A 27093-nucleotide genomic window follows, 5' to 3' on the forward strand; every position below is an offset into this window, starting at 1 on the left:
TTAACATAAGAAGTCACCAAAGATGATGTCACCCATGCTACAATGGAATTAATTATGTATTTCCAACTTGACCTTGCAACACCAGCTTATTCAGTGGTACTAAAAAGATCCTTTACCGTTTATAGGAAATGCTGACATCAATACTAAATACACTGAAGTCAACAGGCACATGAAAAGATGCTCAACATCACTAATTATGAGAGAAATGCAAATCAAAACTACGAGATACCACCTCACACGGGTTAGAGTGGCCATCATTAAAATGTCTACAAATGCTGGAGAGGGTGTAGAGAAAAGGGAACCCTCCTACACTGTTGGTGGGAATGTAAATTGGTGCAGCCACTATGGAGAATAGTGTGGAGGTTCCTCAGAAAACTGAAAATAGAGCTACCACATGATCCAGCAATCCCACTTCTGGGCATGTATCCAGACAAAACTATAATTCAAAAAGATACATGCACCCCTATGTTCATAGCAGGACTGTTCACAATAGCCAAGACATGGAAACAACCTAAGTGTCCATTGACAGATGACCGGATAAAGAAGAGATGGTACCTATATAGAATGGAATACTACTCAGCCATAAAAAGTATGAAATAATGCCACATGCAGCAACATGATACAGCTAGAGATTATCACACTAAGTGAAGTAAGTCATAAAGAGAAAGACAAATACCGTATGATATCACTTATATCATGTGATATAAGTGATCTACAAAACAGAAACAGACTCATGGAAATAGAGAACTGACTTGTGGTTGCCAAGGGGGAATGCATTGGGTGAGGGATGGAGTGGGAGGCTGGGGTTAGCAGATGTAAGCTTTTATATATAGAATGGATAAGCAACAAGGTCCTACTGTAATGCATAGAGAACTATATTCAATATCCTATGATAAACCATAATGGAAAAGAATATTTAAAAAAAGAATGTATATATGTGTATAACTGAATCACTTTGCTGTGCAGCAGAAATTAACACAGCATTGTAAATCAACTATACTTCAAAAAAAAAAAAAAGAATAGAAAAAAACCCTCAAGATACTTAATTTTCAGAACACTACACCCCAGGTGGAAGAATACTACACTGAGTATTAGCATTGCTAACTCCTGACTTCTGGAGTCAAAGGTTAAAAAAATTATCTGTTAAGAACTCTCTGGACCACTCTCTTAAGGGTTTTGCTAGTCCTATGCATCGCCACAGGAATAATTTTGACCTGAAAATTCAACGGCCAGATTTTTACTTGGTTAACTATTTTTTTTTTTTTGGTGGTACGCGGGCCTCTCACTGTTGTGGCCTCTCCCGTTGCAGAGCACAGGCTCCGGACGCGCAGGCTCAGCGGCCATGGCTCACGGGCCCAGCTGCTCTGCGGTATGTGGGATCTTCCCGGACCAGGGCACAAACCCGTGTCCCCTGCATCGGCAGGTGGACCCTCAACCACTGCACCACCAAGGGAAGCCCTGGTTAATTATTTAATAGTATATCTACTTACATAATCCATTTTTTATTTATAATTTATAAATGGGTTACTTCTCAAAAGAATTTAAAGCAGCTCTTGATTAAAAACAGAATTGGCAGAGGTTTAAAAATAAAATTTGAAGACCAGTTATTAAACTACTTGCTTGTCTTGCTTACAAAGGTAAAAATCATTAATTGACAATTCTAATGGTTATAATTTGATAAATGTCATACTGCTCAGTAAGGAAGTTTCATCTTTGAAATGCACATCTAAGTGCAACAAAATTGACCAGTTTTGCTCAGGAGCCAAAGAGTTCCCTAGAAAAATGTGCTTCCTGGAGATAGGAAAACAGAGTGACTAGTTTTATTTTATTTTTTTAATTGAAGTATATTATAGTTTTGTCTGGATATATGCTCAGGAGTGGGATTGCTGGATCATATGGCAGCTCTATTTTTAGTTTTCTGTGGAACCTCCATACTGTTCTCCACAGTGGCTGCACCAACTTACATTCCCACCAACAGTTTAGGAGGGTTCCTTCAGAGTGACTAGTTTTAAAATAACCACCTTCTATAAAGACGACATTAAAAAACAAAAATAGCCACACACACATGTGCGTAGTTGCATGGGGACACACCTATGTAAGGAAGGAGGATACAGATAAATTCTCAAACATACCAGATCTTTCACTACTTCTCAGGAAGGAAGATATTCATGCAGTTGGTATTTGCAATCATGAGTCCATTTTCTCTACTTTGTTTGTCTTTCTCACTTATTTTTACTGAGCATTTATGTAACTCACTTTATGCTGATCAATGAGAGTCCGAAGAGCATCCTCATCGTCTGGGAGAATGCCATGGAAACGAAGGGTCTGCTCCGCTTCCGCCAGCCACTCCAGGAGGGCGTGGACCACTGAGTGAAACTCCTCTGCCTAATGGTTCACATGCGCCCCAAAAAAGATTCCCAAACATGCTTGTTAGTAGAGTCAAGTCTTCCTCTCAATGGAAAAAAAAAGTCTTAAATTTAAACTGATTCATTATATCCATTATTCCCATTAAAAAGATAAAGATACATGGTGCTGCATTTTACAAATGTAAGAAAACATCTAATCCGTCAAAAAGGCCTATGTGAAGAATAATTCACCATTTTAACAATCTGATGTGAGATGAATGGCAGCCCATTATACATTCTAGCTGAAAAAAAGACTCAAACAGCACTTTTACGGGAAGATTAGAAAGCCTCCCTCTGTTGAGTCATTTAAATTCTTTGGGGAGGAGTTGGGCGGGGAGCGGACCCACGCAATGATGCTCTAAGGACTTCCTCCGCATGACTATCCTGGCTGAGACACAGGAGCCCTGTGGTCCTTCAGAACAGCGGTTCCTGTTGGGGGTGCAGGATCTTTGTCAGCACACCCAGCAGCTGTAACCCCAGGGCTTTACCTGGCGCAGAGCTGCTTCTAGGCGGGTCTGCTTGGATATGGAGAGTGCACACACTGTCTCCCAGCGTGTGCTCAGCTCCTGCATCTGGACCCTGACCCAGGAGGAGTCATCCTGGCTGCCCTCTATGAGCTCCCGGGCCGAGCGCTTCAGGGCCTGCACGCTGCTGGTCCTCTTCCCCAGCTCCTTCTGGAAGACCTAAGACCAAATTTTAAAAAATTAATTTTAAATTACAAAGCCCAAACAGTAAGACATACTATATGAAATATGTATGTGCACATAACATCATGTATGGCTCTCCAAGACCTACAGTTTAATGACCCACGTTTTCCGCAGAATCTGCAGAAAATAAGACAAGACACACCGCTCCTGTGAGGGCACCGTCAAGTCTAGGCTTGTATCAATTTGCTCCTCAATTTTGTAATGTTTTCCTGAGTGAATGTTATTTTTTAAATGACATGTTGGACTTAAAGAATGGTGGTCACCCTTCTTTATTTCAATCCCATGCAAAAATGCATCACAACTTCTTTTCTGTGATACTTTGTGAGGGGGTCCCAATCCCTCTGGAATCATTACTGTGTGCGCCCAGTGTGTGCTGGCCACCACACTGCTCTCCATCAGCAAACACACCTAAGAGACTGACCGGTAACTAAGCAGCCCTTGGAGACAACAGCAGGGCTGGCACATCCTCTTTTTTTTCCTCTAACAATCCTTTGTTGTAGCTTTCACAGGATCCTGGGCACTAACCCATAACGTCAAATTTTAGAGGCTTGACTCCTTAATCTGTCACCTTGGAGGAAAAGCTTTTTATTTTTCTCTCCCACCCAATTTTGATGAACTCTGATGTGCCAAGGGTTAAAGTGGCTTCTTTTGGTCCCGGACTAAATCCATTTCTGACCCAAGAGTCTGTCTGCAACCAGATCTTTCAAATAACCAACTTCATATATAAACTAAAATCAGCTTATTCTTCTAAGAAATCATCACAAATGAATATTACCAAGCACATTTTATCCTTCTGACTCTATCCATGAGTTTCTATTCTGATACTCAGACCATTCATAAAAGTGAGACTGTCGAAAATAATCCAGAAACAGTGTGATGAGTTCTTTGCTGATTTCACTCTGATAGTGTTAAATGAGGTGTGCCCGCAGAGATAAACACACACACACACACACACACACACACACACACACACACACACACACGAACAAACACACATGCACAAACACACAGATACAAGGTACAGCGTCTAACTCTCCCTTTTGTGACAGGACTAGTCCCACGGTTCTGAGCAGGCTTTCCAATGTACTTTGTATACTTAAACTTCTTATTGGGGCTTCCAATTGTATTACTAATGCTGAATGATTAATTCATTCTTGTTGACCTTTAGTATATAAAAAACCAGCCAAGTGCCTAGGGGAGTAAATATTTAGACAGTGAGCTTCTAAAAATGGCATTTATGTACAAAGTAACATTACATTATTCATCAGTCATTGAAGGAGTGCCAGGGGATGCAAAAGTTTGTATTAATCATGCACAAAACATTTGTTTCAATATAGGCAAAGCAACATAATTTAAAGTTTTTAAAATGTTTGTAGGCCAGATCAATGTTCTTCATCTATTCTCTCATTTTCTGTTAATGTTCAAACATAACAAACTCTCTTCTATGGGTATAATGAGATAATGGAACGAGAAAAGGGGAAATAAATATGCAAAAGGACCAATTATTTTAAAAAGAACAGGTAAGATCAAAATAGCATAAGCAGGGAGGTATAAAGAGAACATTCTAAAATGAAATACGTTTTCTGAACTGAAAAATTATAGAGAGGAATATGACATGAATTCAAGTGTAGTGCTGTAAGAAAATTGTATATATAAAGCCAACCATCCTACATTAGTACCGGGCCTCATGCTGTTTTCAAGGTTCTTTAAGTTGTAACAGTATTTGATCACAATTTTGGACCTTACACTCAGTATATCTCTGGGACGTCTCAAATACCACCTTTGATTTGTACAACAGATTGACATACATATCAGGAGACGGCAAGGAAACCAATTTTCTTGAAGTAATAACTGAATCCCTAATGGCATATGCTGTTGTCTCTTAAACTGCTACAGGTCAAGGGGCAAGGTTAAAACTGTTTTTGAGAAAAAGAGAAGCAGCTGATCATGACCCCCACAGATCATGTCACACATCTAGCACTTCAGCAATGACCTAGTTCCAGGTCACCGAACGAACGATTTTAAATTATATCACATAATTACCTAAATGAATAACAAAAGATACTAAAACATTCTTGAAAAACGTTTTAAAGTGCCAGACAATGAAATCACTTTTCAAGTTCTAGCAAGGTTTCGGATAGGGAAATTTAAAACCAAAGTATTTCACTGATACTGAAGTAATTTTCCTGCATCACTTTTAAAGCTGGCTTCCTTGTTCTCCTCAAATGTCACATATTTCAGTATTAAAGACTATTATGTAGCATGACAGATACTCTGTAGATTTTTACAAAGCTAAATTAAGTGGTTACAGTTCCCTCTACATTCAGAATAATCAAGCAAGATAAAATAAAATGTCCCAGATAACAATACCTTGTGATTATCGATCAGATTCATCACTAGATCGATGTCTCCGTGGACAGGCTGGTCCTCAGCCAGCTGGGGCTCAACCCTGTACAGCCAGTCAATGAGGGCCTGCAGGGCGTCTGTGAATTGCCCAGAAAATAAGAGGGCTTCTTCCAATTTGTTTTGTCTAGGGGAAAAAATGGAAAAAATCAATCTGAGCAACAAAAAAGCTGCCCTCTATATCCAAACATCTAAAAAACATCCACGAAGGCTAAGCAGACCTCAAGAGGAAAAGCAGTATATTCGGACTCACTGCTGTTTCTCTGCTTTCCTTAGAAAATAACAAACTTCTCTCCAATTTTCTTTTCATTGCTTAAATCCATGGCACCTGTTCCAGGAAAATTCCCTCATCACCACCTCACGGGCCCTTTAGTTTCATCATAAAAATATGCCTTTTCAATTAAATTGTGTTTTAAAGTATCATGCAGTAAGTTTGACCTTTGGGGTGTACAGTTCTATGGATTTTAAAACATGTATATGTTCATGTAACATCACCATAGTCAAGACCCAGAACAGTCTATCAACCCCAGATCTCCCTCAGGCTGGCTCTTCCTGGTCACAGTCTGCCTCCACGGCGGACACCTGCCACTCATGGATCTGTTCATCACTGTGACTTTCTATCTTTTCAAGAATGCCATATGAATTGTCGTGAAATCATTTATAGGACACTGTAAAAAGTATGTAACCTTCTGAGAGAAGATTTTATTGATTCTGAAAAACTAACACTAGGGCTTCCCTGGTGGCGCAGTGGTTGAAAGTCCGCCTGCCGATGCAGGGGACATGGGTTTGTGTCCCGGTCCAGGAAGATCCCACATGCCGTGGAACGGCTGGGCCCGTGAGCCATGGCCGCTGAGCCTGCGCGTCCGGAGCCTGTGCTCCGCAACGGGAGAGGCCACAACAGTGAGAGGCCCGTGTACCGCAAAACAACAACAACAACAACAAAGACTAACACTAAAAACTTATTATGAAGTTCCCTAGAATGGAATATGATATTCTATTCAATTTGGATACTGACAAAAGTAATGAGACTAAGGATCAATGAAAAATTTGGAAACATGTATAAGGTATGTGAACTCTTCAACTACTGTTTTAACTTTCTTAGCTACTTTAACATTTTTTTAACATTTTGGGTCTTCATGGTTGAAGTGTAGTGAGGAGGAGGGAGACTGGGAAGGGGTGGGTGGGGTCAGGCTGGTAGGACCCTGCTCGCCACAGTGACGGGGCCTGTATCCTAATCCACATCCAAGAGTTAGTCCCTAAAGGGTATGAAGCGGGGTTGGGGGGAAGGGGGGGGGTGACAAGATCCCACTTATACTTTAAGAAGACAGGCCTACTGGTGATGTGGAAACGGGACTGAGGAGGACCATGGCAGACCTGGGGACCAGTCTGAAGGCAGGCGCTGTAGTCGCATGTGAGATGCGGGGAGGCTTGGAGAAGGATGTCATTTTTGAATGAACCGGGCACTTAAACGTAAATAATACTGAACAGCAAAGCCTCTGGGGGAGGCACTGTGTGTGCGGGGCATCGAGGATGAGCAGACATTCTCCAGGCAAAGGAGGTGTGTATTCAAGGTTCCAAACCCTGCCTGCAGAGCGCCAGGACCGTGACAGCTGCCAGGGGTCCAGCAAGGTGAGTGAGCGGCTGTCAGGCGCATCTCACCTCTCCACCGACTTCCCACAGATCGTGTCCCACTTGTCTCTGAGCTCACTCAGCATGTCATCCAGCTTCAGGTTGTCGTCAGCCAGGGAGGTCTTCTCCTTCAGAGAACGTCCAGTCCTGTTGGTGGTGTCGTAGACAGAATGCTTGGCTCCGAGGGATTTCTGAAACTCCTGTACATCCAACAAGAGAGCAGCATGCATTTCTACTTGGGATTGATATACAAATAGGTAAGAGACAGTGAAAAAGGCATTCCTCTTAAATAAATGGAGACATCAGCCATCATCAAGTCACATGGTGTAGTGCGTACTCAACAGGGAACACACCAGGGTAGAGAAGAACCTTTAAACTTTCAAATGGAAGGATTAACTTTTGGCAGAAGCTAAGCACCTACTATTATCAAGCACCTATTATTATTAAGAGCACCTAGTAGTATCAAAAAAAAAACCAATTTCAAAGCAAAACAAATCCTGAATCTCTTGTAGACATTAACTACAAACAGTATAAATAGTTATGGTAAAGTGGAATTGCTAATAAACTATTGAGAGACCCACGAGCCCAGAGAGGAAAATGTAGCTAATACTCTATGAGTAAGTATGGGTCCAGTCTGGACACAGAATGACCCAGTAATGTATAAACTTACTACAGTTGTTTTTTATTGTCAAAAAGATTTTCTGTCACACATTTTGGATTCTCACTGTAATGGTACATGTATTTTATCTGTGAGCCAGGATAAGGGGAAAAGAACCATAGCTTTGGTTCTGTGTTTGGACCCACTCATTCTAGGCATACCTGGGGAGGCCACGTCCCTCCTCACATCCACAATGCCCTACCCAAGTCTCTGAAGGTCTATAGATGACTTTCCACTACCAAACAGCTACATGGCTAATATGACACCTGTATTTTTCAGCTTTTACAGTGTTAGTGAACCCTTCATGTCTGTGTGTGTATATACGCATGTGGGGGAGGGATGAATTGTAATCTTTCTATATAACTCAATTATAAGCTTTCATAGAGCAGGGGTATTATCTCTGTAGGACCCTTAGCATCATCTTGCATTTTGTGGGTGTTTGTAAACATTTAATAGAAAGAGTAAGACAACTGCTATTGAATACATAATCTCAGTGATGAGAAGAAAAAAGGTCAACTTCATGGGCAGCTTAAAAGCTCATAAAATATCAAGGAAACACAAACATGGAGATTCTCAATCCTGGTAGCACATCAGAATCACCCCAGGCAGTAAAATGCTATGCAAATGTAATTTCCCAAAATAACCTCGAGGTTACAATTACCTAATAAATTGTATTGCCTTAAAAATGTTACACACTTGAAGTGTTTCACTAATACCACACACTATATATCTTTTATAATAGGAGGCAACTACATCTGGGAATTTTTTGGCAATAAATCCCATCACAATATGTCACTATTTCTGTAGTCTGTTTTCTGTAATTATTATGTTTTTCACGTTTTTCCAAACAGAACGCTAGCTTTAGAATCATGGTATCGACACAGATTTTCTTATACAAAACAAATGTTACAGCTGAATACAGGATAGAGTCAAACTTTTTAAAGACAAAAAGTATCCAAACGATGAACAGAAAAGACTTCTTTTAAGATAGGCTTAACGTACCCTGTTATCTCAGAGAAATGGTGACTGGTGACAGGTCTCACTAGGAAAAAGAAATCTAATAGGGTTCTTCACACATTCTTATTTCCAGGATTCTCTACTTTAAATATGCCGTATGCTTTCATCAGACTATGTAGCACAACGTCTATGCTCAAGTTCACATAAGGCATTCTATTCTGAGAAGGAGGGGACGGGAAAGGGTGCTGGTCACCATCTCTGGGCTGCCAGTGCTAGATGGGGCAGCTCCCAGGCAGAGGGGCCATCAGGACAAGCCACTCGTAAGCCCTCATCCAGCCAAAGAAAGGACCTCAGCATGTTCCCCCATCATCCTAGGATCCTGACCCCTGCAGCTGGTCAGGCCCACTGACGGAAGCAACCAGCCTGGATGAACACGAGGGCTAGAATGTTCTGATGATGATAAAACTTATATCATTCAATCTTTTCCAGCATTTTAAAAGCTATCATGTTTCAAGCAATGATTTATATGTAGATGCCTAAGACTGTAAAATGGTTTGCAGGGACGGTCTCCTTTTACCCACATCCTCACCCTGAGGGCCGATGATCACTTTACAAACAGAATAACAGAAAGACCCAAATTCAAGAGAGTTGGGGAGGATGGGGGGAGGGATGTTCTTTGAATGGCATGTGGTAGGAATATAAAAGGCAGAAAATATAAAACACAGTGTCTCCATATCTTCTTGTCTACACAAGGAAGCCAGTGACTATGTGTCTTTGAGGGGAGGGGTGGAATTTCACACACATACACAGTAATACCAATTTAGGAAGTGGCAACCAATTTTCCCCACTGCACTGTATGTAGGAATATATATGGCAAAATCTACGTTCCTTTTAGTACATAATTATGTTCTGCATGGCATTTGGTCTATGAAAGAAATTACAAGACAAGGCAGTTGTGATAAACCGAAGTGCCAATGTTCGGCCTCTAGAAGTCCTTTATGTGTTTTAGACTGCGGAAGACTTCCAGTTTTAATTCAGTGAGTTTTCTTTTAACAATTAACCCTGGAATCATAATGGAATGAGCACTTGACCAATGTAAAGGGCAATTGGTTTTAAATTTAATACAGGTCCACGTTGGACAGCCTTTTTCTCCAGTGGTGAATAAATACACAATCAGGTAGGAATTTAAAAGTGACCCTGAGATATACAACGATACAATGTGCTTTTCTTAACTGCAGACCCACCTTATGCTGTGCCAGTTGTGCTTTGATTTTGTCTGGGTCGTTGGCAATTTCCAGTTCAGAATCCAAAGACTTCTCTGACTCTTCCAGCCACTCCATAAGCTTACTCCAAGCTTCATGGAACTGTAAAAGAAATTCACATCTTTGTCCAGAAAACTTTCAGGCATACTCACTAGATTTGAAATCTAGTACATTTCTAAACAGAAATTGATATTAATGAAAATGTTAACAATTATACATTCAAAATTCTCCCTGAAGAAGAACAAGAAAGAATATTTTCATCAGCAGATTACAAAATGTCTTGTTGACGCTCAGCTTTTGTGGTCATGCCCCGTGGTCACTTTGTTATAACTCATTCAAACATGTCAGCTTTAACAAAAATAGAAGTGAGCCTAGAAGCAGTTAGGGAGCATCAGGCAGAACGTCCCACCCTTTCTTTTGTTTAATAAATAATGTAAGCGTAGACTGGCATGCTTTGTATTATCCCATAGGTCTCTTACATTGCTTTTCATTTTTTTTCATTTGGTTTTCTGTCTGCTGTTCTGATTGGAATCTAAAATACAACACAAATGAACTTATCTACAAAACAGAAACAGACTCACAGACATAGAGAACAGACTTGTGGTTGCCAAGGGGGAGGGAGCGTGGGGGAGGGATGGAGTGGGAGTTTGGGATTAACAGATGCGAACTAGTATATATAGGATGCATAAATAACAGGGTCTTACTATATAGCACAGGGACCTATATTCAATATCCTGGGATAAACCATAGTGGAAAAAAACATGAAAAAGAATAGATAGATGTATAACTGAATCGCTTTGCTGTACAGCAGAAATTAAACACAACATTGTAAATCAACTATATGTCAATAAAACTAAAAAAATAATAATGTAAGCTTCCACTGTTGTCTCTTGACAGATCTGGATTTACTTCTAAGGTGGTGTTTAATTCTTATGCTAAGAAAGAGGTACAAAAAGGGAGAAGGGAAAGGATAAAGTTTGTAAATTCACTTTAACAAAAAGAGGGCATTACGTTCCTATTTAATGCAAAGACAGTTCAACATCTTTCTTGCTGCTATACAAATCCTCACATCAATGCCTGAGCCTCACATACTGGTTTTATACTTAAGAGCACCCACAATACTCGAGTTCTAACAAAACAATTATCTTTCGCGTCTAAAGCCTTGAACTATTCCGGTGCTATATATACTTGATTTCAGCTGTGGTCTCTTTTCTGCTTATCATAAAGAAATAGTAGGTACTATTTTTGGATACCAAACTAGAAAATTAGTTATAAATTATTTCTTCCAAGGAATTAAAGGGAACAGATACATGACAAAAACCTAAGTAATCAAAATAAAAACTGTTTTATATCAAAGAACATTAAGAGTGAAATAACAAAAAGACATTTGATACTAAGCACAGTGAGAGCACAGAATCACAAAGCTGCAAGGGTCCACTGGAGATTGTCTTGTTAGAGACCTGCTCTCCCTACACGTCCCTCCCACAAATCTAATCAACTTAGACATGAAAACAGGGAGGCCAGAATAGGCACATAAATTGCCCAAGTCAGAGAACTACAGCCAAGATCTGAGCCAAAACCTGAGGTATTAGAACAAATAAATAAATAAACAGCTAGTGATGCCAGCTTGTCTTTTTTTTTGGCATGCAGGATCTTAGTTCCCTGACCAGGGATTGAACCCGTGCCCCCTGCAGTGGAAGCACAGAGTCCTGACCCCTGGACCGCCAGGGAAGTCCCTGTCAGCTTGTCTTTCTACAGACAGTACAGCTTATAACAACTGGATGGTAAGTACAATGGTACAAATGCACAGGTTCTGAGGCTGGTCCTGCTCTCAAAACTATTTAGAAGCCGTACAAATAGAAGAAATGCCATCCTTTTGCACCGAGAACAGTGGAGAATCCTTATCAATTCAATTCAACAGACTGAGAAAATAAAATTGACTCGATAGAGAAAGGAGGAAGAGGGTGGCCGACTGGCTACTGGTATCCATGAGACTTGAGTAAATCAGATGTTCATAACTCAAAATGCCTCCACTACAGACGACAGGGCTGCACACACGGCAAGAAAAACATCAGGCTTGGCATGAGGACTGTCTTAAAAAAACATCCGAGACCGATTCTATTCTAGAGACTCGTTTATTACATGGGACATACCATACCTCCCCCTCAAAAAGAGACATGTGGCCTGTAATCCAATCACAGGGCAATGTGTCATTTCGCCAGCCTTTAAACATTTTATGCTGGACAGCTTTAAATGCTGAAACACTGGACTCCCAGGTCATCCTCTGCATCACCCAGCCGAGCCTAGCTCCCCAAATGACTGCGCCCAACACCAATGCTGGACAAATGCAATGGAATGGGGCAGAAAGAGTCATTATAAAATTCACCCTCAGTATTATTACACGAAGTTCCTAGTAAAAATCAAAGATATATGCCAAGCAAGGTGGGTGCATCTTCCTCTTCCCTGGAGTACAGAGATGCATAACTGCACTTCTCTGTGTTTACTCTAGAACAGAATATGAGTAACAGATGAAGGAAGGAAGGAAGGAAAGTTCCATGTGAGATTCTCTAGATTAAAAAAAGCAGCCCCCCAAGATTCAAACAGTTAATTTAAAGGTGGGATGAAGCTGTATCCAAATATTAGAGAAGAAAGGAAGCCCTGCCAACAAGTGTACGGATTTGGAGAGGTGAAGAGAAACAACCAGCTCAGACCCAGAGTATGCCTTCAGAAAGCTGTCTGGGGGCTACACATGAGAAAGTCTGGTTTTGGAACTAAACACAAGTAGCAATATAAAAAAGTAGAATGCCTCACTCTAAGTATGAGAGTGGAGGTTGAAAGGCCAAGGAAAACCAACCAACCCAACAACAAAACTGTGGAGCCCTTTTTTGGGCCCCAATGATAACGGTCCATCTGTGATATCAAGATATGATCAGTCTTTCCAAGGCTGGTCCCCAGGGCCTGGAGTTGCTGCCAGGTCAGAAAGTGACGTCATCATCCAAACTGAGGCCATGGCCTTTTTAGGAAATAAACACCTTGGCTTCACGCCATGATCGTTACACAAAGCACAGCCTGCCATAAAAGCACTTTAATAACATAACGTGTATTTAATAACATAACATAGACCTGATTCATTGCCAAGTTCAGAGGATCTTTATAAAGGTTTACCTGCTTGGCCCTCTTCCTTGCATCGTCCAAAGATCTTCCTCTTTCTACTAAGCGCTGGACCACTTTCTCCCAGCGGCTCTGTACACTGATAAGCAGATTCTTAATGAGAACGACATCTTGTTTCTGACTGAAATACTTCAGGTGGGTTCCAGTTTTGTCCAGCTCTATGATCTGCTCCCGGTGAGAATTTACTTCATTGGCAAAGACCTTTCCCAAAAAAAGGGAGGTGGGTACAATCAGAAACAAAGGAAAAATGGATCTATCTTGAAAATACTTCCAGGATCATAAGCTGGTTTCAAAGGACAAAAGAAAGTGTTCAAACTACCAAATTTATGCTTTTGCCATTAAAACAGCCTGATGTCTAAAAAGGTCTGAGAAGGGAGTGCTGTCCATCCGGGATGCAGCTTACCTTGTGTTCATCAATTTGAAATAAGACGGTGTCCAAGATAAGGCTTGGCCTGGAAGCCATGTTTAGGGTCTGCTCCGCCTGGGTGAGCCAGTTGATGAAGTCCTGGAGGGAACTGTGGAATTCCATTGCCAAGGTGAGGGCCTCTTCCAGTTTAACCTGAAAAGACAGATTATTTAGTATTTCATGGTATTCAAGGTTTCCCGCCTCCCCACCTTCCCCGCCCCAGCAAGTTTAACCACTCTCTGGCAGATTTCCTCCCCATCCATACTTTATTTATGCATAGTCTATATCCCCCAAACAGTTTTTGAATACTGGCTAACCAAGCCCCTTCAAGTTTAGTGAGAAGCATCTCACTGCAGCTAAAACAATTTTAATATACACTAAAACTGTGGTTTGGGGACAATTAACCAGAGAATTACTAAATAGAATCTAGAAAAAGAAAATTTGACATGCATACAATTCATTTTGGAGGTCAAAATACTATGAAATATATATACATTATGCTCTGTCAGCAAGGGCATATAATCTAGTATTCCTAGCCTATCATTTTTATAGCATTAAATAGCAAGATTTTTAATTCTCCCTCATGGATTTTTGTTATGTAAGTGCTTATTATATGTACAATCATCTCACTTTCTTGGTCTCCCTCCCTCCCCACTCCCGCCAGACATACAGCCTGCCTTTTGCTTAATAAGTGTGATTAGAATTACTTAACCACCCAGAATTCCACTGGTTCACAGATTTAAACTATACCTAGTTAACACTTGACCTATGATATACCTTTATCTATGTCTGAACAGATTTCTTCAACTGTGTTCTCCTGCGTTAAGACAGAATACTATTTTCAGCTGAGCCCATGAAATGTCCAAACGTATACAAAGAAAATTTAAACATGAATCATTAGATGTTCCACTGACAATTCTACTCGGAGATAAGGTAAGACCCATGAAATGAAACAATGAAAACATTCATTCTATGATATTCATCAAGGCACATACTTTCCTTTCATTGAGCTTGGTTTCCACTGATTCCCATTTTTCTTTCAAGTTATTTATGTCTTGGTCAATATTTGTCTCTGCAGATTTAGGGCATCTTGCAAGCATCTGCTGGCCTTTCTGCATCAGACTCTTATATGTTTCTTCTTTAACATCAAAGGCAGCACAGATTTCCTAAATGGAGATATCCCCCCCGCCCCACAAGTCATATCATTTTTAAGAGAACAAAATCTCAGAGCTCTTTTTCCATGTCATCAATCCCAAGCCCCTTATTATATACTCAACACCGTCCAGCACACAGAATAACCCTGACACATTCAAACTTTCCACTATACTGAAAGAACAACTAAACCTATAGCCACACTCTGCCTACCAAGAAGTCTTAGAAATGGTGCTATTGTTATCAATCCACCCCACACGTGAAGCAGTAATGTTAAATGTTATCAAGAAAGGTTTCAATGTACAGTAACCAATCAGCTCTGTGACCTTGGGCGAGTAACGTAACTTCCCTGAGCCTCGATTTCCTTCTCTGTAAAATGGGTTCTCTAAGTCTCTCCTCGGAACACAATACAACAACTGTAATATTGGTTTTTTGGTATAATTTAATTCTATGCTCAGAAGACACACAGTGGATAGAAGGTGAAGATCCAGTACGGTAAGACATTTAAGTTGATGACACAGACTTTGGAATCACAGTAGCCAAACTTGTGGTCCTATGAATATTCTTCTCAGTTATAACATTTTTAAAGCTTTCAACTAGAATGTAGTGTGTATCTTCTATAGAGAGTATAAAAATACTGCTTAAACAAATTTAGAATTTAAGATAAATGAAACACCAGTTACACTCACGTCAAAAGTAAGACCAGTTCTATTCCATTGATTCAATTACAATGTGAGTCAAATCATAGCTCCCACTGAAAAATTACATACTATCTAATACTTCCAACTTTTTAATTTTTAAAATTGAGATATAATCCATAAAAATCAGCATTTCAAAGTCTAGAATTCAGTGTTTTTAGTATTTTCATAAGACTGTGCAACCATCACTACTAATTCTAGAATATTTTTATTGCCTCAAAACTTTGTAATTTCTTAAACCTTAAAAAAATCCCTCTCTCAACATATTTACAATATCACCCACTGAAAGCTTTTAATCAAAGCAAAGCTTCTAAATACAGCTAAATCTCAGGAAACAGTAATACTCCAAGTTTTCTAGTTTCCTTCATGTCTAACAGAACCAAATCAAAAGAACATGACTAAAACAGTATTACAAGTATCAGTAACTCTTTAGAATTTCTTAAATCATGGAATTCTATAATCTGGCAAATGATATCAGCAAACATCCTACCCAAACCAAATATGCTGATAAGTAATATTTTTCTAAAATAAAATATTCTAAAGATAAGCTCTTTGCTTTCCAACTTTTTACTTATACTCTTCTAAATTACCATTTAAAATTATCTGTTTATTAGAGAACCATCTCATGCATGTTTGTTCAAGAATTCATTAAACTTATACTTAATGGACTGTAATAGCTATGCAAGTACTTCTAGGAAAGTAAGGAGGTATCTGGAAGACAGCCAGATTTTATGGAAAAGACAAGTGCTCCCAAGTTAATTAGTCAATTACTTTTTCAGTGAACAAATGGGTCCCTTGTAGCACCAAGAAAACAACATATTAACAACAAGAAAACGACATACACAATGATTTTCTAAAAGAAGGAATAGAGATTCTAGGAAATTCTCTATAGGATTAATAGGATTCATTTTAACTGCTCATGGCAATTGTGAAATGAATAAGATGTTACTTCTGTTGTATTTCTTCACTCCACCTACAAGATGGTCACTTCCTCTCCAAATCATCAAATTCAAAATTATTCCCAACAAGTGCAGTTTTATTAGTAAGATCTTACAACAACACTAGGCATGACTAAAGAGTACAGACTTTCACGTACAATGGCCCATTTCTTTTGCCAAATCCCTAAGTACTTCTACTTTTATTTCCTAAGAAGCATTCAACATTTGAAAAAGACTGTTTTCTCTTAGAACTTCTAGAGCTAAATTATGATGGGACACGAATAGGAAATGTCAATAGGTCAAATGTAGTCTAAATTTAATTTCTCAGCCCATAATTCTAGGAAAGAAAGCCAGAGTCTCAAGTTTCATTATTTTTCCTCCTTATCTTTAAGAGTTGACAGCGCTACAGACTCTGGGCGGGAACAGCCCACAGGCATGATGTGATGCTCCGGGTCAGACAATTAAACAGAAGCCTCCTCTTATCCAAAGCTGGTGGGTGTGAGGTTGAAGATACGGCCCCATCACCATTAAAAGGAGCAAATATGTAACTTCGTTTTCACAGAACAAGAACATATTTTCCAGCCTTCCATGAAACTGGGTGGGAATCTCATGCTCACAGCAGTAATTGTTAAGTCCATTTTGATTCCTTTAGGGATTTTTCTTTCCACTCAAGGAGCCACAGTTTATAATTTACCCAATGTTATATTACTATCCATACAAGTTTATCATTTTATGGGGGAAGGTCTGCTTCTAAAAATTGCCTAGACTGCTAAAACCTCTTTTCATACACTGACACACTAAACTTTAAAATAAAGAATAGGTTCTGACTTTAAAAATTTAATCAACAGTGTTTCTAGCACTTATATATAGAGATTTCTGCTGCAAAACTGGATATCCTTAAACCTTCTCCCACAGTTTGTTTATCACCAGGGCCTACACAAAATAGTCAGTCTCTTAATCTGAGGCTAGAGCTGTAGGAAATAATATAGTTACCATGTGGGCATTAAGCTGTTCCCTGGCTGTTTCCGGTAAACCTCCCAGAGGCTTGGATGCTAACAGATGGCGCTCTGTGTCGGTCAGCCACTGTTGCAAATCCTCGATTTCGCCGTGGAACCCTTTAGCCTGGAGTGAGAGAGAGGTTCAAGTTTGGACCCCAGATATGGTCACTTTGAAGCCAAAAATGAAGCTTAAACAATCCCAGCCTGCTAAGCCTCTCCATGCATTTTGAACAAGGGCAGGGGCCTCTGGACCACTTGCTTTTCTTCAGCAGGAGAACCAGCAATAAAACTATCATGCTAAGAACTGGAGAGCTGTGTTCTTCTCAGCTCTGTCCTTTATCCCACTTTTTTTTACTCTTCTCCTTGAAGTATAAAAACTAAACAGGGGTGTGAAAACCAATAAAAGAAATGCCATGTCATCTTGGTCTTGAAGGCACCAAAAAGTTTCAGGATTTATTCTCTCATTCACCTGGCGCAAGGCACCATCCAGCTGCTGCTTCCTTTGTTCTGTTTTTTCCAAAACATTTTGCCAGCGTTGATTCAAAACCTCTAGCTTGTTCTGAAGGTTGCTGACTTCTTCTCCGGCACTTGATTCGATTAGATCATTTCCTGCTTTCTTCACGGCTTCCACGGTGGACTGATGGGCTAATACATCATTTTGGAGCACCTGAAAATATTCAGATTAACACTTAATATGTTCGCTAGTTTGTAACATGCTAGCATCGCTTCTAATGCAATTCTTTTATTTCCTGGTTATGAAACGTTCTGAAGCTACAACATATACATAGAATTTTAGTACTAATGAACTTTTTGAAATGGAGAACTTCCTTTCCCTTAACTTTGCAGCTTTATTGGGTATCTCTTCAATCTACCAACATTCCCTGAAATGATTATGTTGAGAACATAGCTAGTTCTACCCACTAGAAGAGTTTTGAAACTGATGACATTAAGTATATAGAGATTATAGTTAAAAGGCTCTAAAAATATTCATTTGATTCAATCTCACTTTAATTGAACTTAATTTTCATGTCCTGAGTAAACAATTTCGAAGATATATATTGCTATATGTTCAAATATAAAATTAATACATTGCCATGTTTTACAATTAGCACTCTTAAAAAGGAAACATGAGAGATTACGACAAGCAACTATATGCCAATAAAATGGACAACCTAGAAGAAATGGACAAATTCTTAGAAATGCACAACTTTCCGAGACTGAACCAGGAAGAAATGGAAAATATGAACAGACCAATCACAAGCACTGAAATTGAAACTGTGATTAAAAATCTTCCAACAAACAAAAGCCCAAGACCAGATAGCTTCACGGGAGAATTCTATCAAACATTTAGAGAAGAGCTAACACCTATCCTTCTCAAACTCTTCCAAAATATAGCAGAGGGAGGAACACTCCCAAACTCATTCTACAAGGTCACCATAACCTTGATACCAAAACCAGACAAAGATGTCACAAAGAAAGAAAACTACAGGCCAATATCACTGATGAACACAGATGCAAAAATCCTCAACAAAATACTAGCAAACAGAATCCAACAGCACATTAAAAGGATCATACACCATGATCAAGTGGGGTTTATCCCAGGAATGCAAGGATTCTTCAATATACGCAAATCAATCAACATGATACACCACATTAAGAAACTGAAGGAGAAAAATCATATGATCATCCCAATAGATGCAGAGAAAGCTTTCAACAAAATTCAACACCCATTTATGATAAAAACCCTCCAGAAAGTAGGCATACAGGGAACTTACCTCAATATAATAAAGGCCATATGTGACAAACCCACAGCCAACATCGTCCTCAATGGTGAAAAACTGAAACCATTTCCACTAAGATCAGGAACAAGACAAGGTTGCCCACTCTCACCACTATTACTCAACATAGTTTTGGAAGTTTTAGCCACAGCAATCAGAGAAAAAAAAGAAATAAAAGGAATCCAAATAGGAAAAGAAGAGGTAAGTCTGTCACTGTTTGCAGATGACATGATATTATACATAGAGAATCCTAAAGATGCTACCAGAAAATTACTAGAGCTAATCAATGAATTTGGTAAAGTAGCAGGATACAAAATTAATGCACAGAAATCTCTTGCATTCCTATACACTAATGATGATAAATCTGAAAGTGATATTAAGAAAACACTCCCATTTACCATTGCAACAAAAAGAATAAATTATCTAGGAATAAACCTACCTAAGGAGACAAAAGACCTGTATGCAGAAAATTATAAGACACTGATGAAAGAAATTAAAGATGATACAAATAGATGGAGAGATATACCATGTTCTTGGATTGGAAGAATCACATTGTGAAAATGACTATACTACCCAAAGCAATCTACAGATTCAATGCAATCCCTATCAAACTACCACTGGCATTTTTCACAGAACTAGAACAAAAAATTTCACGATTTGTATGGAAACAGAAAAGTCCCCTTATAGCCAAAGCAATCTTAAGAAGGAAAAACGGAGCTGGAAGAATCAGGCTCCCTGACTTCAGACTATACTACAAAGCTACAGTAATCAAGACAGTATGGTACTGGCACAGAAACAGAAATACAGATCAATGGAACAGGATAGAAAGCCCAGAAATAAACCCCCGCACATATGGTCACCTTATCTTTGATAAAGGAGGCAAGAATATACAATGGAGAAAAGACAGCCTCTTCAATAAATGGTGCTGGGAAACCTGGACAGCTACATGTAGAAGAATGAAATTAGAACACTCCCTAACACCATACACAAAAGTAAACTCAAAATGGATTAAAGACCTAAATGTAAGGCCAGACACTATCAAACTCTTAGAGGAAAACACAGGCAGAACACTCTGACATAAATCACAGCAAGATCCTTTTTCACCCACCTCATAGAGAAATGGAAATAAAAACAAAAATAAACAAATGGGACCTAATGAAACTTAAAAGCTTTTGCACAGCAAAGGAAACCATAAACAAGACCAAAAGACAACCCTCCAAATGGGAGAAAATATTTTCAAATGAAGCAACTTACAAAGGATTAATCTCCAAAATATACAAGCAGCTCATGCAGCTGAATAACAAAAAAACAAACAACCCAATCCAAAAATGGGCAGAAGACCTAAATAGACATTTCTCCAAAGAAGATATACAGACTGCCAACAAACACATGAAAGAATGCTCAACATCATTAATCACTAGAGAAATGCAAATCAAAACTACAATGAGATATCATCTCACACCGGTCAGAATGGCCATCATCAAAAAATCTACAAACAATTAATGGTGGAGAGGGTGTGGAGAAAAGGGAACCCTCTTGCACTGTTGGTGGGAATGTAAATTGACATAGCCACTATGGAGAACAGTATGGAGGTTCCTTAAAAAACTAAAAATAGAACTACCATATGACCCAGCAATCCCACTACTGGGCATATACCCTGAGAAAACCATAATTCAAAAAGAGTTATGTACCACAATGTTCACTGTAGCTCTATTTACAATAGCCAGGACATGGAAGCAACCTAAGTGTCCATCGACAGATGAATGGATAAAGAAGATGTGGCACATATATACAATGGAATATTACTCAATCATAAAAAGAAACGAAATTGAGTTAGTTGTAGTGAGGTGGATGGAGCTAGAGTCTGTCATACAGAGAGAAGTAAGTCAGAAAGAGAAAGACAAATACCGTATGCTAACACATATATATGGAATCTAAAAAAAAAAAAAGTGGTCATGAAGAACCTAGGGGCAAGATGGGAATAAAGGCACAGACCTACTAGAGAATGGACTTGAGGATATGGGGAGGGGGAAGGGTAAGCTGGGACAAAGTGAGAGAGTGGCATAGACATATATACACTACCAAACGTAAAATAGATAGCTAGTGGGAAGCAGCCACATAGCACAGGGAGATCAGCTCCGTGCTTTGTGACCTCCTAGAGGGGTGGGATAGGGAGGGTGGGAGGGAGGGAGATGCAAGAGGGAAGAGATATGGGGATATATGTATATGTAATACTGATTCACTTTGTTATAAAGCAGAAACTAACACACCATTGTAAAGCAATTATATTCCAATAAAGATGTAAAAAAAAAAAAGGAAACAAATGATCACAGAATACCTTTTTTTTTTTGCGGTACAGGGGCCTCTCACTCTTGTGGCCTCTCCTGTTGTGGAGCACAGGCTCCAGATGCGCAGGCCCGCGGCCACGGCTCACGGGCCCAGCCGCTCCATGGCATGTGGGATCCTCCCAGACCGGGGCACGAACCCGTGTCCCCTGCATCGGCAGGCGGACTCTCAACCACTGCGCCACCAGGGAAGCCCACAGAATACCCTTTTATCATCTCTGGTTTTAAGGGTGCTAGAGTTAACTGCTCAGGTGACAGGAATGAACCCCAGGAGGCCCTAACATTAAAGGGAAAGAGATTTCACCATTTACTGGGGAATACGTGAGTCCAGCATTCCACGATTTAGCTGTTCTCTTACTAGAAAATATGATATGAAATGCCTATGACAGATCTCAGTAAATAATGCCTTCTTATTCTATTATCCGGTGGGAATATAAGAATAGATTAATAACACTTAAATGCACTAACATGGGGCAAGAGTGGTAAGTGCAAAAAACAACTGCAGGCTAAAAAAATCAATTTCTTATACTGAAAAGAATTACCTCAAAGAACAAATACAGCTTAGTAACAGTTTCCTTTCAAGAAGACTGCTATGCTTTTGGAAACCAGAAGAAATCTTCCTCTATTGTTGGTAAAAGTCTGTGATAACCCTTCCCCCTACACTCAGACTCGGGTTGGCAACAGGAGAGAAGAGAAGTGTCATCTGTCGTCCTGGGAGGGACAACCCACATCTGGGAAACCCAGACCAGAAGGATTTCAGGCAAGGGCACGAACCGTCCCTGATCACTGCTTCTCTGACTCCATCCACTTGTGTTCTGAGGCATCTGGTGAGGGAGGTTTTTCAAAAGTTATAAAATCAACTGAGTAAGGAGTGATCTTTATAAGAAGCAGGTACTTGGATATGTTAACGTAGGCACCACTTTCAAAAGGTAAGAGTTAAATATTTTCACAGTCAAAACATAAAAGATAATTCTATAAAATTCGTTCTTATAAATGGTCGGAGCCCTGCTACATAAGCCACGGCCTAGGAGCCAGAGAAGAAGGCGGGACAGGGATGGGAATCTTCCCTCCCTTCCTCCAGCAATTGTGCTGGCAATTCTGAGTCCTTGAACTTTGACCTTCAGAAATGGAATCAGAGTGGGGAGTGAAGGATTGGGAGTTTGGGGCCAGCAGATGCCAACTAGTATATATGGAGGGTGGATAAACAACAAGGTCCTACTGTATACCACAGGGAACTATATTCAATGTCCTGTGATAAAATATAATGGAAAAGAATATATATGTATAACTGAATCACTTTGCTGTACTGTGGAAATTAACACAACATTGTAAATCAACTATACTTCAATAAAACTTTTTAAAAAGAAAGAAATGGAAGGAGAAAATATCCTTGACTAAAGGAAACTAAAGGTCCCTAACTCATCTCCACCAAAATAACTGGACCAGGGTGCCGCATGTTCCCACCTCTACCATCTTCTACAAAGTTCCTGTCACTGATGTATGTGACTTTTAGGACAATGGCTGAGTTTATGAAAATGTAAATGCTATAAACTCACCCTATGAGAATAAACATTTTGGTTACATGCAGAGTCAGTGTGACTGGTCATTATTGCTCTTAGCAAAGGTATAATATAGATATTAAATGAGGACAAATATTAATGATGCAAAATAAGTCCTAATTGCTTAATCAGATATGGCTGGGCAATGATTATAAATACAGACAGAAAGAGGTAAAAAAGGAAGAAAAATTTAAATTAGGGAACAATTACTGTGGGGAAACACATGAAGGAAGAAGAACTAAAGCAAGAATAATCAAAAATATCATGATCTTAAAGCGCTATAAACCTCTTATTTTAAAATGCTGTTAATATGTAAAATAATCAAATGTTTCTATATGATAATCAAGGAAAACTTATTTAAGATTAGGATTAAGGACCTAACTTTAAGTAAGACACCACTATAATGTGTATGTTAAAAGTTCTATGAAAGCCTGCTGAATGTCAGGATAAACTCTACTGGGCATAAATTCTATTCATTAAGCCTCGTTGACTTAAGACGGGGAATTTTCTGTTAATAATCATCAACCAAGTGCCACAAAGATGACAAAATATGAAACTATTTTGCATATATCTCAAGATAAAAATTTTCCACTTATAAGCTTTCAATCAAGTACATGACATGTAAAAACTCTTCTAAACATAATAAATAGTTTAAAAAACTACCTCGGAAAGAAAAGGACTAAGACACAAAAAGCCAGTGAAAAGAAAGAGAAAGAAACAGAAGGACAAACCCCAACATGATGAGAGATGTACAGACAGACAGAAATATATGACAAGCCAAAACACAGCAAGGGAGAGACGCGTGGAGGGAAGGGTGACCAGAGGAAACACGCACAGAGCCTGCAGGATAACTGTGACTTGCCAGGCTGCCCCCAACAGCTTTTAAAACTATGTTACCTTCATCCAAGCACAGGTATAATCAGAAATTTAAACCTCCAGTGTTGGTCATGCAGTCCTCCTAACGTTTAGCCCAAAATTCCCCATTCTTGCTATTTTTGACAATAACTGCCTTGACCAATGAGAAAAACATTTTGATTATCACTTTCCCGTCGCGGAGCACAGGCTCCGGACACGCGGGCTCAGTGGCCATGGCTCACAGGCCCAGCCGCTCCACGGCATGTGGTATCTTCCCAGACCAGGGCACGAACCCGTGTCCCCTGCATTGGCAGGCGGACTCTCAACCACTGCGCCACCAGGGAAGCCTGATTATCACCTTTTAAGAAGTGCATTTTAAGTAGTTCAACCTTATGTCGCCAATGTCAAATAGGAACATGGGTTAAAACCATAAATGCCTAAAAAATCAGCAGACCAGAAACCTCTGGTGACACTAGAAATGCAGAGAGAAGAAAGAGAGGATGCAGTAACAGCTACGTACATGATGCTTGGCGAGTTCAATTTCAATGGCCTTGGGGTCTCCTCCGACAGGCTTCTGTTCGCTGAGCAAGCCCTCAGTGTGCGTGAGCCACGCCAGCAACTCGTCCAGTGCGTGCTGGAACTGCCCCAGTGCTAACAGAGCGCCCTCCAGCTTGTGCTGCAGACAGAGAGGAAGACAATCGATCCACAAGTCTGATAGGATGGATGACCCACATTTATAAAACAAGAGTGAACTGTTCAATTGCTTCCTGCTGCATAAGTCTTTAAGCAAATCCAATGAAGCCCGATCATCATATCCTCATATATTTTAAGTTTGAAACTCTGTGGTTAAAAAAACAGCATGTGAGAAGCAGGAAAAGTTCCAAGGAAATAAAAGAATTTAGGGGCTTCTGAAGTTTATGTCCAGGATCCCCTAATTTTACTTTTTAACAGTTATTTTACATTATTATATGAACCTGAAATTGGTATTTACCTGTCTATTGATGATCCTCTCATCCAGACTGTCCCATATCAATTTCAGCTCCATCAGTGGGTCCTGAACAGTGTGTTTATCACTTTCTTCTGTTACTTTCTTTAGCAGGAGCTCTGCCTGATGGTTCAGTCTCTCCATTTCTATCTGTTGTTGATACGCCTCTGACTTAAATTGCTATTTTTTAAAAAAGGAGGCATACAAGGAAAATTTGTTATACATCAGTAACTTTATCTTTTTATTTTTTTGGAATTTTTGAATTTTATTTTATTTATATTTTTATACAGCAGGTTCTCTTCAGTAACTTTAAACAAACAAAAATTCTACAGGTTAGATGTTTGTTCTAATTCACACTTTTTATTGGGGTGGGGTGAAGAGGAATAAAATCTAACACAGGGTTTACTGATGAAAAAACTGTAGATAAAAAATGATGAAAAGAAACCTTTTCTCACACCTGAAACTAGCACAACATTGTAAATCAACTATACTCCAGTATAAAATAAAAATTAAATTAAAAAAAAGAAATCTTTTCATTCAACGTTTTCTGATGGAACGATTTTTTATTTATAATTTTGCTATTTCACTTCTGTTCTCTACAATAAAGAACTAACAAATTTCAAGGATGAACTTCTTCCAGGGTCTAATTATACATATTCAATAAATGAGTTCTGAAATTATAGGAAAGAAGAAAACAAAATATATATTTACATATATGAAACCCAGAAAAAAAATCTCTAAGAAACTCACATTATTTCCTGCTCAAAACACACACACATCTTGCAGTCACTGAACGCTCTGTGTTTTCTGTAGCTATGCTGTGTTTGTTTATTTATTTATATTATTTTTCTTTGTGGCCATGCTATGCGGCTTGCGGGAATCTTAGTTCCCTGACCAGGGATCGAACCAGGTCCTCGGCAGTGGAAGTGCTGGGTCCTAACCAATGGACCGCCAGGGAATTCCCTGCTATGCTGTGTTTATTAGTATTTATTTATCCTTTGCACTGACTCAGAATAACATTACTCTCACTTGGTGCTTAATGACATGTAGGTAATAATCCTGGCTTTGCCAACCAATACAGGTTAGCCAGTGGTTACATGTAATAGGAAACTGTCTTTTCATAAAGTATTGATTTTAATCTCTAATAGTAAATAATTAAATAATAAAGAATTAATGGCTAAGCAGTATCAATTTTTTTCAAGCAAGTTAAAATAATAATTAAAAATAATAACAAAAGCATAGTGAACACTTGCTATAGTCAAGTTGTTCTCAATAAACTTATAAAGAAAATCATTTTATCCCCAATTAAGCTAAGGACACAGAAGTGAGAGCAGTTAGACAAATTTTCTGAGGCCATTTGGTTAGTAAGTGGATGAAGGGAGATGCAACTTCAGACACCTGATTTAAGGGCAAGCACCTCATCCAGTGTGCTGTATGAAAATTGCTGAGATATATGTAAAACCCAAAAAAACCCCTCCTCCACACCTGTAATTGTACATAAAGGATATCATGTGTTTACTACATGAGCAGACAGAGTAAAAAAAAAAAATCACCATCTAATGATGGTAACAGTAAAATTCTCAAGAAGAAACAATTTTTTTCTAAATGAAATATTCTATATCACACTTAGAGATAAAAATGCTACTCTTTTAAAGCCAGATAATAATTTTATGTAAAAATCTAGTAGAGTTCATTGAAAGGGCTGTGATGTCTCTGTAGATAGAGACTTTAAAATTAGGGAGGAAATAGTTGCTCCCACTTTGATAAATGAGCATCAGCACAGAGGAATTCAGAGGAAACGGTTCAGCCATTTTCACAGCTGGAGATCAAGAACCACAAAGGAAAAAAATTACAGAGGAAAGCAGATGGGAAACAACAAGCATTTACAAAACAAACGTTTTGGGAAACACTATGATCCCATCCAATCCCATCCACTCACGGGATCCTTCTTTAGCCTGTTGGACTAATTGAATTACTCTGAACACAACAAAGAAAACAGAAATGTTGCTGTATATGTATCAGTGACAATAACACACTACAGAATAATAAAGTTCTAAAAATCCTTACAGTATAGTATACATATGTAATATGTCAAACACACACACACACACACACACACACACACACACACACACACACGCACGCACGCCCCCATACCTCATCCTACACCCAGTATGAGGATATATG

At 39.2% G+C, this 27093-nt stretch overlaps 1 protein-coding gene across 18 annotated transcripts in view; it reads right to left on the bottom strand.

Moving 5' to 3' along the window:
- DST (dystonin) overlaps positions 1 to 27093 on the bottom strand; it is a 496974-nt gene that overhangs the window by 21348 nt on the left and 448533 nt on the right. For all 18 annotated transcript variants that reach the window (XM_079934485.1, XM_079934486.1, XM_079934474.1 and 15 more), the window contains 12 exons: positions 24913 to 25086; positions 24442 to 24597; positions 17854 to 18051; positions 17380 to 17508; positions 14594 to 14764; positions 13596 to 13751; positions 13187 to 13393; positions 10004 to 10123; positions 7175 to 7344; positions 5483 to 5642; positions 2894 to 3088; positions 2257 to 2385 (listed from right to left, as the gene is read on the bottom strand). In XM_079934485.1, the coding sequence (XP_079790611.1) occupies positions 2257 to 2385; positions 2894 to 3088; positions 5483 to 5642; positions 7175 to 7344; positions 10004 to 10123; positions 13187 to 13393; positions 13596 to 13751; positions 14594 to 14764; positions 17380 to 17508; positions 17854 to 18051; positions 24442 to 24597; positions 24913 to 25086 (1965 nt within the window). The remainder of the gene's footprint in view (positions 1 to 2256; positions 2386 to 2893; positions 3089 to 5482; positions 5643 to 7174; positions 7345 to 10003; positions 10124 to 13186; positions 13394 to 13595; positions 13752 to 14593; positions 14765 to 17379; positions 17509 to 17853; positions 18052 to 24441; positions 24598 to 24912; positions 25087 to 27093) is intronic.

This window comes from Stenella coeruleoalba, assembly GCF_951394435.1.
Source record: "Stenella coeruleoalba genome assembly, chromosome: 10".
NCBI lineage: Eukaryota > Metazoa > Chordata > Mammalia > Artiodactyla > Delphinidae > Stenella > Stenella coeruleoalba.